This window comes from Prionailurus viverrinus, chromosome B1, assembly GCF_022837055.1.
Source record: "Prionailurus viverrinus isolate Anna chromosome B1, UM_Priviv_1.0, whole genome shotgun sequence".
Classification (NCBI taxonomy): Eukaryota; Metazoa; Chordata; class Mammalia; order Carnivora; family Felidae; genus Prionailurus; species Prionailurus viverrinus.
The window spans coordinates 184899180-184912758 of record NC_062564.1 but is presented as its reverse complement, the minus strand read 5'-3'; the positions used below and the strand labels follow the sequence as shown (position 1 = coordinate 184912758).

At 37.8% G+C, this 13579-nt stretch overlaps 1 protein-coding gene across 4 annotated transcripts in view; it reads left to right on the top strand.

Annotated features, from left to right (window-relative positions):
- Positions 1 to 13579, top strand: part of TBC1D19 (TBC1 domain family member 19) — a 152347-nt gene that overhangs the window by 35195 nt on the left and 103573 nt on the right. For 3 of the 4 annotated variants that reach the window (XM_047857045.1, XM_047857048.1, XM_047857047.1), the window contains one exon: positions 3020 to 3095. In XM_047857045.1, coding sequence (XP_047713001.1) covers positions 3020 to 3095 — 76 coding nt within the window. Of the gene's footprint in view, positions 1 to 3019; positions 3096 to 8082; positions 8208 to 13579 lie in introns of those variants that run through there. The other variant, XM_047857046.1, reaches the window with a different exon arrangement.

Sequence of the window (13579 nt, the reverse complement as noted above, 5' to 3'; positions counted from 1 at the left end):
GCTATGTGTTATGCACTGAGCTAGGAATTGAGGATAGTGAACAAGCTGGATAGCCTTTGCTTTCCTGGAGCTCACATCTCTGAGGCACACACGGTTTAAGAAGGCAATTAGAGCACAATTATAGTATAGTATAGTATGGATAGTACATAGTCCAAGAAGTGCTGTGATGGGCCAGACAAATGGGGTAGGCACTTAACTCAGGTCGGGGATGTCATGATGGCTTACCAAAGGAAGCAATATTCAGATTGAAATCAAAAGCTAAGGTAGAGTAAGTCAGGGGAAGGAGTAGAGAAGAAAAGTGCTTTAGAAGGGAGCAACGGGCTCAGAGATTCAGAATTGGGAAAGTGTGGCACATTGGAGGAACAAAGTTTATGGCTGGGTGGTACAGGGCGAGGGACATGGTAAAGGACGATTCTAGATATGTGGGTGGGGATGTGCTGCTTCTTCAAGGCTTTTTAGGCAGGATCCTAAGAGCACTTGGGTGTCATTTTAGAATTTTAAGCAGAGTGGTGACATGATCGTGTCTGCATTTTATATTCACTAAGCAATGTACTGGTTATCCAGTATGTGCCAGGCGTTATGCTAGACACTGGAAATAGAATCATTGGTGAATAAGGAAGACATTGCTTGTGGCTATACAGCCAGGCAAATTGGCTAATAGGCTGAAAATAGTGTGGAAGCAGGGGAGACTGCTTAAGAACCTGTTGGCTGAATACAGGCAGGAGATGTCGGTTGTCTAAAACAGTGTCAGTGGGATGAGAAAGGATGAGAAGGATTTAGAGGGATTTCAGGGACAGGAAGAGACAAGAGTCAAGAGTGATGCCCAAGTTTCCGTGCTTTGTTCTTACCTGTCAACCTTCATCTCTGCATATAACTAAATGTGAGCTGCACAACGACAGAATTTTAGCCTATTTGTTTACTATTTTTATTACCATAAACACTTAGTAGGTTCTTATTAAATACTTCTGAATGAATAAAAATCTAACTTTATTTTGGTTTTATATTAATGGTTTTGGGGTTGCCACCTCTTGTTCCCTGTTTTTAATTAAATGTCTTTGTTCATTCAATAACTTAAGATTATAAGTAAGTACTCTCAAGTTTCAGTCCTAAATTAAGTTTTATTAAATTTGGAAATAACTATCATTAACGTGAAAGAATTTAATTTTTTTTTATGTTTTATTAATTTTTTGGAGAGAGAGAGAGAGACAGCATAAGCAGGGGAAGGGCAGATACAGAGGGAGACCCAGAATCTGAAGCAGGCTCCAGGCTCTGAGCTGTCAGCGCAGAGCCCGACACAGGGTTTGAACTCACGATCCATGATATTATGGCCTGAGCCAAAGTCGGATGCTTAACTGACTGAGCCATCCAGGTGCCCCATAACGTGAAAGAATTTTAAAACAATTTAATTCTAAACTACGTCCCTTTACAAATGATATATCAAACAGTATGAAGTATATAGTTTTTTTAAAATTCAAGTTAGTTACCATATAGTGTAGTCTTGGCTTATCTTGCATATAAAAAGAAATATTGAGGTATATGAAGATCGTAATTTTTTTTCATTTGTGAGTGGGGAAAGGTAATTTATTTAGGTACACAGAGTACAGATTTTAGTAGAAAAAACAGTTAGCTGGAAATAATTAGTTAATACAACTGTTTTCTAGGTTGGGCAGACCAGGTTGCTTTTTCTATTCCAGAAATGTTTCTTACGGGCATTTGAACATTTTACACTTAGGTCTTGGGATAGGTGCAGTTCAGCTTGGTATATCATAAACACTTTACATGTCGATGTCCCACTTTGGGACATCGGTACTTCTTGAAAATTCAGGTACACATGAGGTACTTCTTGAAAATTCAGTGTATGGTTCTTGATTATTGGAACATGGTTGCTTTGCTGTAGGTACAAGTGTTACGACTAATTTCAATAGGAGTTACATGTTGTTGTGAAAAAGACTGGAATCTCTAAGTAAATGTTGAACTGTTGTGTTTTCCTATTGCCCTCTCTCTCTGTGATTTCATGTCACTGTGTGTCCGTCATTTTATTTCAACCATTCTGGATTTTTCTGATTTTTAAACACTCCAAGTGTTCCTAACTCAGGATCTTGTGCTTGCTGCCTTCCTGCCTGGAATATCCTTCCCCCACATCTTTGCCTGGTTGGCTCCTTCTTCTCAGTTAGGTCTTAGTTCAAGTATTAGCTCCCCTAGACACCTTCCCTATCCTTCCAGATCACTTCTATCTCATTACCCTGCTGGCATCTTCTCATGGTACTCATTACTCTCTGATATTATTCTATTAATTTGTCCCTTTTTATAATTATTGACTGTCTTTACTAGATGTTAAGTATATGAGAACAGGGGATATTGTCTCAATTACCATCATATCCTTAGTACCTAAAATGGCTCAAATATTGTTGAGTCAACAAATGTTTTCTTTATAAAACCAGTACATTTGGAATACGAAGGTAAAGTTACTTAGAAAACAGAAAGAATCCATGAGACATTAGCATTTTTAAATTTTATTAAATTTGTATCTATTAAAACATGACTCTTATGGAAGATAGCACTTATATTATTTCAACTATGTTAAAAATATATAGCTATATGGAAAAGGAAATTGGGAGAAACGAAAAGATATGTTGTGAGTTCACAGATTTTTTTTGAACCTTAAAAAATCCCTCTAAATGTTACAATATTTATGTGCTAAAAATAAGAGTTCTGGTAATTTTTACATGAGCATTTACTAAGCTAAGTAATTTTAAAATTCCCCCAATTTATGAATTCAGATTATTGTGCAATTCAACTTTTAACGAGCAATTAAATTGCTAATCTGAAGCTACCACGCTAGTAGGATAAGACTTAAAGTTTTATTATGTTGTTATACCTTCTGAAAACACACAGGTTTGCTAACAGATATTCTGTTTCATATATGACGTGGACTACAGAGGTGAGTAATTTCTAATGAAAAGAATTAATTACTTATCCAGATAACGTATAATATTTAGCTGCCTCTTTTTGTCCCTAGGTTTCCTTTACCTAGCCATCCTGCTGCACCTCCTGAACATCTCAAAGAACCTTTGGTATACATGAGGAAAGCACAGGTTGGCTATTGTTCATTTTTCACTTTATTTTGCCATGCCAAGTTACATAATGCAGAGTGAAAAGTGCTTGTTGGTATCAGGAGTGTATGTCATTCATTACATGGAAGCCTGGGTAAGAACCCTCCAGCACAGTGTTTGCATGCTCTTCCTTTTTACTTTCAGTGACTGAAGATCACACCTGTTTAGCTGCAGTAATCCTGAAAATGTGTAGAAGAAGGAAAAAATCATGTACCGTACTGGCCTGAGATTTTCAACGTGATAAAAGTATTATGTGGCAATTTATTCCTGATGCTCTGAGATATTAAAAGAATGAGATGGGAATGAACTGACTCACTCTTCCCTTAACATTTTGGCCGTGGAAGCCAGCGATACTGATACTGTATTTGAAATATGTTTGTCCTCACAGCAGGCCGCTACATGCTGTGTTCTGTCACAGAACTCAAATGAACCTGCTATCTAAAGTAGGCTGAAACAACTACAATTCACTTTACAAAATAAAGTAAAATGACGTAAACAGAAAAGCTGTAAAGGACTGTTAAAACAGGAGGTTGGTAAGTCCTGTCACATGCCCCTGACGCTCGACTGTCCGCCTCAGCACGGCCTGGTGCACCTGCCTCTACGAGGCTTCCTTGCGGTACCGGCTACGACTCTGTCGCTGCTGCCGCCGAGGGGCTTAATGGACACCACAGAGTTGACCTCTCTCAATCACAGTGTCAGAAATTATCATGGAAAATTTCAAATATACCCCAAAGAACTCCCATAAACCCATCACCCAGCTCCAGCAATTATCATCGTGGTTCCTTCTGCTACTCCTGAGAAATATCCTGCTGCTTTGAGTTATCACATTCCGAGCAGTGCATGTTAGGCAGCTTTTTATTATTCCACCATTTTTATTTTCACCTTAAAAACCTTCAAAATTAGATGGTGAAAGGAAGCAATGTAAACAAAAATCATAGAGATATTTGAGGAAATATGCCATATATTTCTATCTCTAGGTAGTGCATTTAGGTCTAGCAATCAGACAGTATTATCAATATGTCTTAAAACATAATCATTAAATGATTCATGTATGAAAGAATTGTTTGATCTTTTGTTGTAAAGACGTAAACTCAAAAAAAAAAAAGGGTTGGGTCTAAATATTTTTTTGGTGAAGTTTGAAAATTTCTCAAAGGTGTAGAGAAAGTATCAGTTCTAGCATATTAGGTATAGGGAACATAACACTAAAGTTGTTTACCCATCATGACTGGAAAGAGGTAGAGAGGGAAATAATAGGTCGATGTTTCAAGCCTACCGCTGGTTGCTGAGAACACATGTGAACGGTAAGTGTATGCGTTGTATATGTACATGTATGTACACACATGCCTACTACTCTCCTCTTTTTTTTTCCATACTTACCCACTAACTCGGGTTGACGCACTATAGTCCAAGGGCCAAATCTGCCCTGCCACCTGTCTTTATACAGCTGGCAAGCTAAGAATATTCTTTTACATTTTCACCTGGCTGAAAAACCAGAGGAACAATGATATCTGTGGCCCGTGAAAATGATAGGAATTAATAAAATACGTCGTATTGGAAGCCTTGTTCCTTTGTTTACTTATTGTCAGTGGGTGCTTTCGCACTACAATGTCGAGAGTTTAGTAGTTGCATAGAGACCTTATGACTTGCAAAGTCTAAAATATTTACTGTTTGCCCTTTTACAGAAAAGTTTCTCAATCCCTGCACTACACTATTCCTTCTTTAAGAGCAGGGACTGTGTTTTTTTATCCGCAACGTCTAGCCCAATGCACAGCCCATGGAACGCTCAAGAAGTGTTTGTTGAAATAATTGATTCTTTAACTGTGGTCACGCTAAATACCTCCTCTACAGGTTAGTGTCCGCCTACCTGACCCCTTGTATTTGTTCCTGTCTCCTTGAGGCATCTAGTTCTTAAGCTCCCTGATCTTTCGGCAGTTCTCTCCTTTTTGCACGAAGGCTACTTAGTCTGGATGGCGTAACTACCGTCCCATCAGTGTGCTCCCTTGCACCTCGCAATCTCCTGCCCCATAGACTTCTGTTCTGCCTGCCATTCCAGTCCTTAGCCTAAGGCTACCTCTGCCATCTACTGTCTTTTCCCAAACTGTGGCATACTTGGGAGGAAACTCACACGAGTTTTATGTTTACCGTGAATTCAGTCTAAATCCATTCATCTTTCAGTGGATTCATTTTGCTGCCTGTCAATCCTTTTACGATTCGTCATTCATTATCTGCTTTCCAGTGAGGTTTTCCCAGAGTTTTCCATGCTTGTGTAGCCCCTGATTCTACCTCCCTCTCACTCATTTTTAACACACGCCACTTATTTCATTAAGAACATTCAGGTCATCACATTCAGGTTTCCACAGCTTCCCTCTTTGCTGCCACATCTTTTTTGCCTCCAATCCTCTATGATCAACTATCTACTGTACGTATCTTCTGTGAAATCAAACTCAACATGTTTAAAACTGAGTCTATGGCATTATTCCTAAAATGAGCATCTCGTCCTGACCTTCCTATTTCAGTTAGTTTCATCATTACTTATAGTAATTTAGACTTGAAATATCTTTGCTATTTTCCGTATCCAAATAGTCACTAAGTTCTATAAATTATTTCTTCCCGTGGTCTTACAGCTTTCTCTTCCTTTTTATTATTAAGGCCATTACCATAGTGATCACAGTGGTGATGAAGAGGAGGATGGCTATCTTTTATTGAGTGCTAACTTTGTTTCAGATGTTAATTCACATCCTTGTCTTATACTGACACCTCCTGATTTTCAACTTATCTCTTTCCCCATCTTCATATGTACTCTTGACACAATTAACTTCAGCTACAAGCAGATGAAACCTTATAATACATGCCACTGCCTTTTCACAAATCTTCAGTGACTACCAATTGCCCAACAAGTTCCTACCCCAAAGCGCAACATTTAGGAATTTTTAGTTTGTCCCTAACTTTCCCTTTCACTTTATCAATCTCTGCCATCCTGTAACTGTCCTTTGTGCTCTTCCAGGGGAATCATTTTGAGTCTCCCTCTTGCATCTTTTAGAAAAGAAAAGAAAACTTTTCTTATTTTGTTTTCTTGTCCTGGAAAGCTCTTTCTGCCTGCTTAGCATTAGGAAAATCCATCTATTTTGTGAGGGTCAGCTCAGATGACGTCTCTTCTCTACTGTAGTTATCAGCCCTGTTGAAAAGGATCTCTCCCTCTTTTGGAAGCACACTGTCTTTTAGCATGCTGTCGTTTTATGGTTCTTATTACAAATCGCATTCTGTGATAGCAATTTCTGTATACATCGTTTTTACTTTAGTTGCAAGCCTCTTGAAAGCAGTAACAATTTTAAAACATTTTTGTAGACTCATTATATCTAGCATACTGACCTTTATGTAGTAAGAACTCAGAAAGTTTGTGTCAGATTAATAGTAAAGGCACTTGCCATCTCTTCTAGCAATTATTGTGATATTCAATTAAAAGATATTTACTTAACAGAAGACCATGGGGGAGGGGAAGGGGGAAAAAAAGGGTTAGAGAGGGAGGGAGCCAAACTATAAGAGACTCTTAAAAACTGAGAACAAACTGAGGGTTGATGGGGAGTGGGAGGGAGGCGAGGGTGGGTGATGGGTATTGAGGAGGGCACCTGTTGGGATGAGCACTGGGTGTTGTATGGAAACCAATTTGACAATAAATTTCATATTAAAAAAAAGATATTTACTGAATGCCTGCTAGAAGACAATCTACCATGTGATCTGGAGATTCAGAAATAAATTAGATAAAGATTCCACCTATGGGTAACTCATGGTTTAATCACTGAAAGTGCTGTATGCTATGGGGGAGATGGCTGAGACGTTCTGTAGAAGCACTAGAGAAGACCTGGACATAGGGGATTCTTTATTAAGCTGTTCTTTGCTCTTTACAATCAAAAGAACTTAAAATAAAATCCAGTGAGTGTTTCCTTCTGCTTTTATTCAGTAAAGCAGGTTGGCAGAAAATATTTTGGAACTAGAGCCAGGAAAAAAATGTGATTCCCCCCCCCCCCCCCCATTAAAGTTTCATGAGTTATTTGAACTTCACTTAGCTCTTGATTGTGTCTTCAGAGTTGGGATGTAAATCAACTCTCTGCAGTTTTTGGCAGGCTAGACTGGTGTTCAATTTTCTGGGCTGATGAGGGAAACAGGCTTCTTACACCACATCAGCATTTCCCAGAGTATTTTCTGCTGAATACCAGCTCTGAGAGATGCTCTACAAAAAAGGGTTCCATGGACAAATAAGTTTGGAAATTGAGGCCCACACTGCCTTCCTCTTGGTGAATTACTGTTTGTTTGTTTGTTTGTTTGAAAATTCGTGTCATATATTTTTATTTTTTATTGAGGCGTAGTTGACACACAGCACACTTTCAGGTGTACCACATGGTGATTTGGCAATTGTATACATTATGCCACGTTCACCACAAGGGAGCTGCCATCATCCAGGGCTATTACGGTACCATTGACTGTGTTCCCCACGCTGTACTTTTCATTCCTAGAATCACAGTTTACGATTTTTTTTACAAGGGTTTTAAAAATTTTTTTTTTCAACGTTTATTTATTTTTGGGACAGAGAGAGACAGAGCATGAATGGGGGAGGGGCAGAGAGAGAGGGAGACACAGAATCGGAAGCAGGCTCCAGGCTCTGAGCCATCAGCCCAGAGCCTGACGCGGGGCTCGAACTCCCGGACCGCGAGATCGTGACCTGGCTGAAGTCGGACGCTTAACCGACTGCGCCACCCAGGCGCCCCTTACAAGGGTTTTAAATGTACAGAAAGATTGAGAATATATTATAGAGTTCCCATAGATTCCACACCTAGTCTCCCCTCTTATTAACATCTTAAGTCAGTGTGGTACCGTTTGTTACAATTAGTGAACCAATATCAGTACGTTATTATTCGCTAAAGTTCATACTTTATTTCCTTAGTTTTAACCTGATGTCCTTTTTCTGTTCCAGGATCCCAACCAGGACACTACATTACATTTGGTTGTCATGTCTCCTTAGGCTCCTCTTGGCTATGACAGTTTCTCAGACTTCCCTTGTTTTTGATGACCTTGACAGTTTTGAAAAGTACTAGTCAGGTATTTTGTAGATTATCCCTCTGTTGGAATTCGTCTAATGTTGTTCTCATAATTAGACTGGGGCTGTGGGTTTTTGGGAGGAAGACCACAGACAGAAAGTGCCATTTATACTCACTGCATCATATCAGGGTATATACTGTCCACCTGGTTTACCACTGTTGATGTTGACCTTGATTGCCTGGCTTAGGTAGTGTTTGTGAGGTTGCCCCACTGTAGAGTCACTCTTCACCCCCGACACCCTTGTGTGCTCTACTCTTTGGAAGGAAGTCACTATTTATGGTTCACACATAAGGAGAGACTGTTATATTCCACCTCCCTGAGCTGGGAATCTCTACAGAAATTATTTGGAGTGTTTCTGCATGGAAGAGTTCTCCCTCTCTTCCATGCAGAAAGAGAACTGGGGAGTTATTTATAATAAATTTGTTTATTTATTTATTTATTTATTTATATCACTATGTTATTTATTTATGTCACTATGAACTCGTGGGTGTTTATTTTTTAGTCTTTGTGTTTTAATTTAATGCTTCCTTAATTTTGTTGCATACAATTTATTTTGGGATGCTAAGGCTCAGGGATGTTCTGCAGTAAAGAAACTGTTTAATTTTATTTAATCCAGTGTTGTTCAAATTTATGTGACCACAGAACCCTATTTCCTTGTAAAATAATTTGGGAACTCTTTTGCCACACCTTTTAGAGAAAGGAATATTTGAAGAAACTGATACACAATGGGTGATTAAATTATGAATTTTTTTTTACGAAATAATACTAGTGAGCACACAGAGCTCTAATTATGTGCCAGGTACCATTCTAGTGCTTTACAACTGTTTACTCATTTAATATTCATGACAAGCCTATAAGGTATGTTACTCTTATGATCTTACATAGGTCCAATTTCACAAAACTAGTAGGTGGAAAAGTTGGGATTTCAACCTGGATAGTCTGGCTCTAGAATCTGTACTACCTGATGATATTCAGCGTATTTCTCTATCCAGTCCAGAAATGCTCAAACTCAAGAGGTGCTATTGGTTGAATTTACCCAGTTCTCTGTCAATCCAGGAACCTAAACAAAAAAGAGAATTTTGTTGGTTTTATGTGACTTCAATTCTCATCCTCTTCCTAATTAGTCTTTCTGCCTTCTGAATTGTCACTCCATTTCTTAAAACTTCCCAGACTCTTAGGATACAACCGCAACTCCTTATTTTTGTTTACAAGACTGTCAATGATCTTGCTTCTTTTTACCATTCGAGTCTTACCTCTCGCCTCCTCACACTGTTCCTCACCATCCTGCCAGTCCCCTGCCCGCTTCCACACACATCTGCCTTCTCTCTTTAATCATACTTGACCTCCTTCAGTTGTTCCTCCAGGAGAACTGTTGCACATGCCATTGCTTCTGTGTAAAACTGCCTCCCCACAAATCTCACGTATTTCTGGCACATTCACAGGTGTCAGGCGACATGATCCTTTCTTTAGGAAGGCTTTCTACGCCTGAGATCTCACATTCCCAGGTACTTTTTCTGTGTCTCTATTCCTCCATACAGGAGGCACTCTATACTTCCTACCATAGTACTTGGGTTGTCTGATTATCATCTAGATTCTGCAGTCTCTGGGAAGCAGGATCAGGGTCTCTCTTTTCACTACTGTATCCTCAACATCTGGCATAGTGCCTGCCTCACGGCAGATGCTCAGTAGATATATATTTTTTAGTGATGAATGAATTGAATACAAAAAATAGAAAATGTTCCCTCTTAAAAATATGTACACCCCTTTCCTACTAGTTCCACTTCTAACATCTAGGATCTTATCTAAAGGGAAGAATCAGGGAAACACAGAAATTTATGTTCGTGATGATATTAAAAAATTTAAAAGAATCTAAATAACAATAGGGTTTGCATATACAGCAGGGTATCTCCAAAAGACAATGTTCTACAGGCATCAACAATGTTATTTTTAAAAGAATATAATGAAATAGGAAAGTATATGATATTATCTTAAGTGGATAAAGCAAAATATAAAACAATATAATTCCACTAATTAAATATCTCAATCGTACACATACATGCATAGAAAAAATGAAAGAAGAGAACAAAATATTAATAGTAGTTATTTTTGGCTGATGAAAATTTATGGATGCTTATTTATTATTCTGTTCTTTACATATTGGTTTTTTTTCAAATTATCTTGAATAAATGTGTTACTTTTATAATCAGAGAATTGCTAAAATCTTCTTCCATTAGAAAGCTGAGTTATAACTATTTTGCTTTATTTTTTCAGAGTGAAGGAAATAATTTTTTAATTTTATAATTTCATAGTTTTTTACATGCTACATTAGATGGCTTTTAAAGACTTCTTATTTACGTTCATTGTTATAAAAAAGTAGCAAGGCAATTAGTAATACCCAGTTAGAGATTTCAATACAGTTTTGATTCTTGTGTAAATTTTTTGCCTCTCATGGTTTAGAAATTAATTTATTTATAAAACTCTTGAAGTCCTTTGACTTAATACCATAGATTCCAATTATTAGGGAAACTGATTTGAAGGCAACAGTAATTTCATTTGGAGAGGATATGGGTTTGGGTAAAAGGTAATGTCTTCCTACTAAACATTTTAAATGTAAAAGGGCATTCATTTTCCTTTTAAATAACATTTTAAAGCTTTATTTTGTGAGTCTTTGGGTAGAAACCATTATTTTCTTTGTATCTTGTATTAGTGCACTGTCATTTCTCAATAGTTCATTTGCCACTTTTACTTCTTTTTCTGTGTGTGCTGAAGATATGTTGACATTTTTATTTAAATAATAGCACAGGAATAACTGATTTTTTTGAGCACTTATTTTTTTTTATTTTTATTTTTTTTTTTCAACGTTTATTTATTTTTGGGACAGAGAGAGACAGAGCATGAACGGGGGAGGGGCAGAGAGAGAGGGAGACACAGAATCGGAAACAGGCTCCAGGCTCCGAGCCATCAGCCCAGAGCCTGATGCGGGGCTCGAACTCACGGGCCGCGAGATCGTGACCTGGCTGAAGTCGGACGCTTAACCGACTGCGCCACCCAGGCGCCCCTTTGAGCACTTATTTTTGAGACTTAGGGAGTATTTAGTCACCTCTACAGACAGAGCCTGCGAAAAGTTTAGTATCTATAAAACTGGAGTTGAAGTGGACCCTTCAGGTTTATCTCATCCAACCTCTGGAGTTCATTTCCTTTTGCTCGAGTACTTCTGAAGACAAGGAACTCACAATTTCACTAACTTAAGTCATTTTGGTTAAGCCTTTCTACTTGTTGGAAAGTCCGTTTCTTGTATTAAGCGATCATAGGCTCCTTACGACATTTACTCACCGATCATAGTCCTGTGCTTGACACGTAGAAAGCACTCAGTACATGTCAGTTAGTGAGGCAGCGAGTAAACGAATGAATGAATACCCTGAAATAAGATTCAAGTTCTGCAGGGAACCCACAGGGTGACCCAGCTTGCGAACAGCCACTTGCTTCACTTTGGATTTCCCCTCATTGTCAGGAAATTCTATTCCCCTTTCTGATGTCTATAGAAACGACTTCTCTAACTACTTGGGATTTCTATGGAGATCACTTCTCTGACCATCTGACTGAAGTTCTTGCAAGGGGTACCTTGGAAAAGCCCTGCTATCCTTGTCATTGTGTCATCAATATGGAACGGGGAATGGGGAAGACGTAGCGAACCACTGGAGTTACTTTTCCTTCAATGTTTTTAGACTTTTAAAGGAAGTGGTATGTGCTCCATTAACAGCTAGAAGTTTTGACACACTCAGCTTCCTGTTCCCTTGCTTATTCTTTTAAGTGCTTTCTATACGTATGGCATATGGGCTGATAATAGCCCTCGTGAACTTTTTGAACCTATCTCATGTGACTTGTGTATCTGTCTTCTCTTCCCCACCCCCACCACAAAAGTGATGTGGTTCTTAGGGACAGGGATGCCATTTGATTCATTTTTACTGGCATGTGTTTAATAGGTGCTCAGTAAATGTTGAATCAATATCTTTTCACTAGTTGAGTTTTCAGGTATAACACCTCATGTCCCCCTGTTCTAGCCACAAAAGTCCAATTTTTCTGAATTTAATATTCTTTTCCTCTTTCCTTTTCTCAATTTTTAGTCATTCTCTTCTCTTCTGGATGATTTCTAAGTTCCTGCTTCAATTATAGAGCACATAGAAATGATAATTGAATAAAGATCTGCTCAATATTGCTTCAATTCTTAACACTCTTTTTCATTCTACTTTTATGTGTTCTTTTTGAAAGTTTCCTCATTCATGATACATATCTCACAGGATTAATAAAGCAATGTATGTAAATTTTGTAGCTCTTTTTCCAAACTCTTTCAGAATGCTTTCTAACGTCTGATCTCTTTTCTGTGTAACTTTTTTTTGGTAACTATTTTCTCTTTCTATTACATCTCTAGTTACATCTAATTGAATTACATTCAATTTCAAGTTGGTGAATTGAAATATTTGGTAGCCTGGGATATCCATTTAGGAGAACTATGATTAATCATTTAAAAATTGTACTTTATAGAAAATACCTGAATGAGATGTTTTTACCAAAATAAATATTTTTAAATGTTTATTTTTGAGAGAGACAGAGTGAGCGAGCAGGGGAGAGGCAGAGAAAGAGGGAGAGAGAGAGAATTCGAAGCAGGCTCCGGACTGTCAGCATGAAGCCCGACATGGGGCTGGAACCCACAGAGCGTGAGATCATGACCTGAGCCAAAATGAAGTTGAATGCTTAACTGACTAAGCCACCCAGGAACCCCAACTTTTTGTTTTTATTTCCAAGAATTATTGTCTTTTAATCAGTTCAAGAGCCCTTTTTATGTGTGGTTGAAAATGAGAGTATTTGGAATCATAATTCAATAATAGCAATTTGGTTCTTTATATATTAAGGTAAATTATACAAATCCAGGGATTGGATTTTTAATCTTCATGCAGATTTTATTTTTATATAATGATTGAATTAAAATTGCTTTTTTTTTTTTTTTAAAATAAGCTTTCTTATACCTCCTTCCCCCACAGTCTGGAGTGGGGGAAGCAAGTGACAGAAGGCTTATTAGAGAAAATAGTACTTCAACCTGAGACTTGAAAGTTCAGTAAGATTTATTCAGATAAATTGAGGATAAGGATGTTGGAGGTAGAAGTAGATTATGTTGCTATAATTAATGTTTGATCGTGAATAAGTTTCTCAAATGTATTTGAAGTCTTGAATCCAAGAGAAATACTCACAGTAAAAAAAAAAAAAAAGAAAGAAAGAAAGAAAGAAAGAAAGAAAAGAAAAGAAGCCAGTAAATGGGGTTAGTTTTGTGAGTATTTAATAGAATTTATGAAGAGTATTCTTTTATTCCTAAAAAT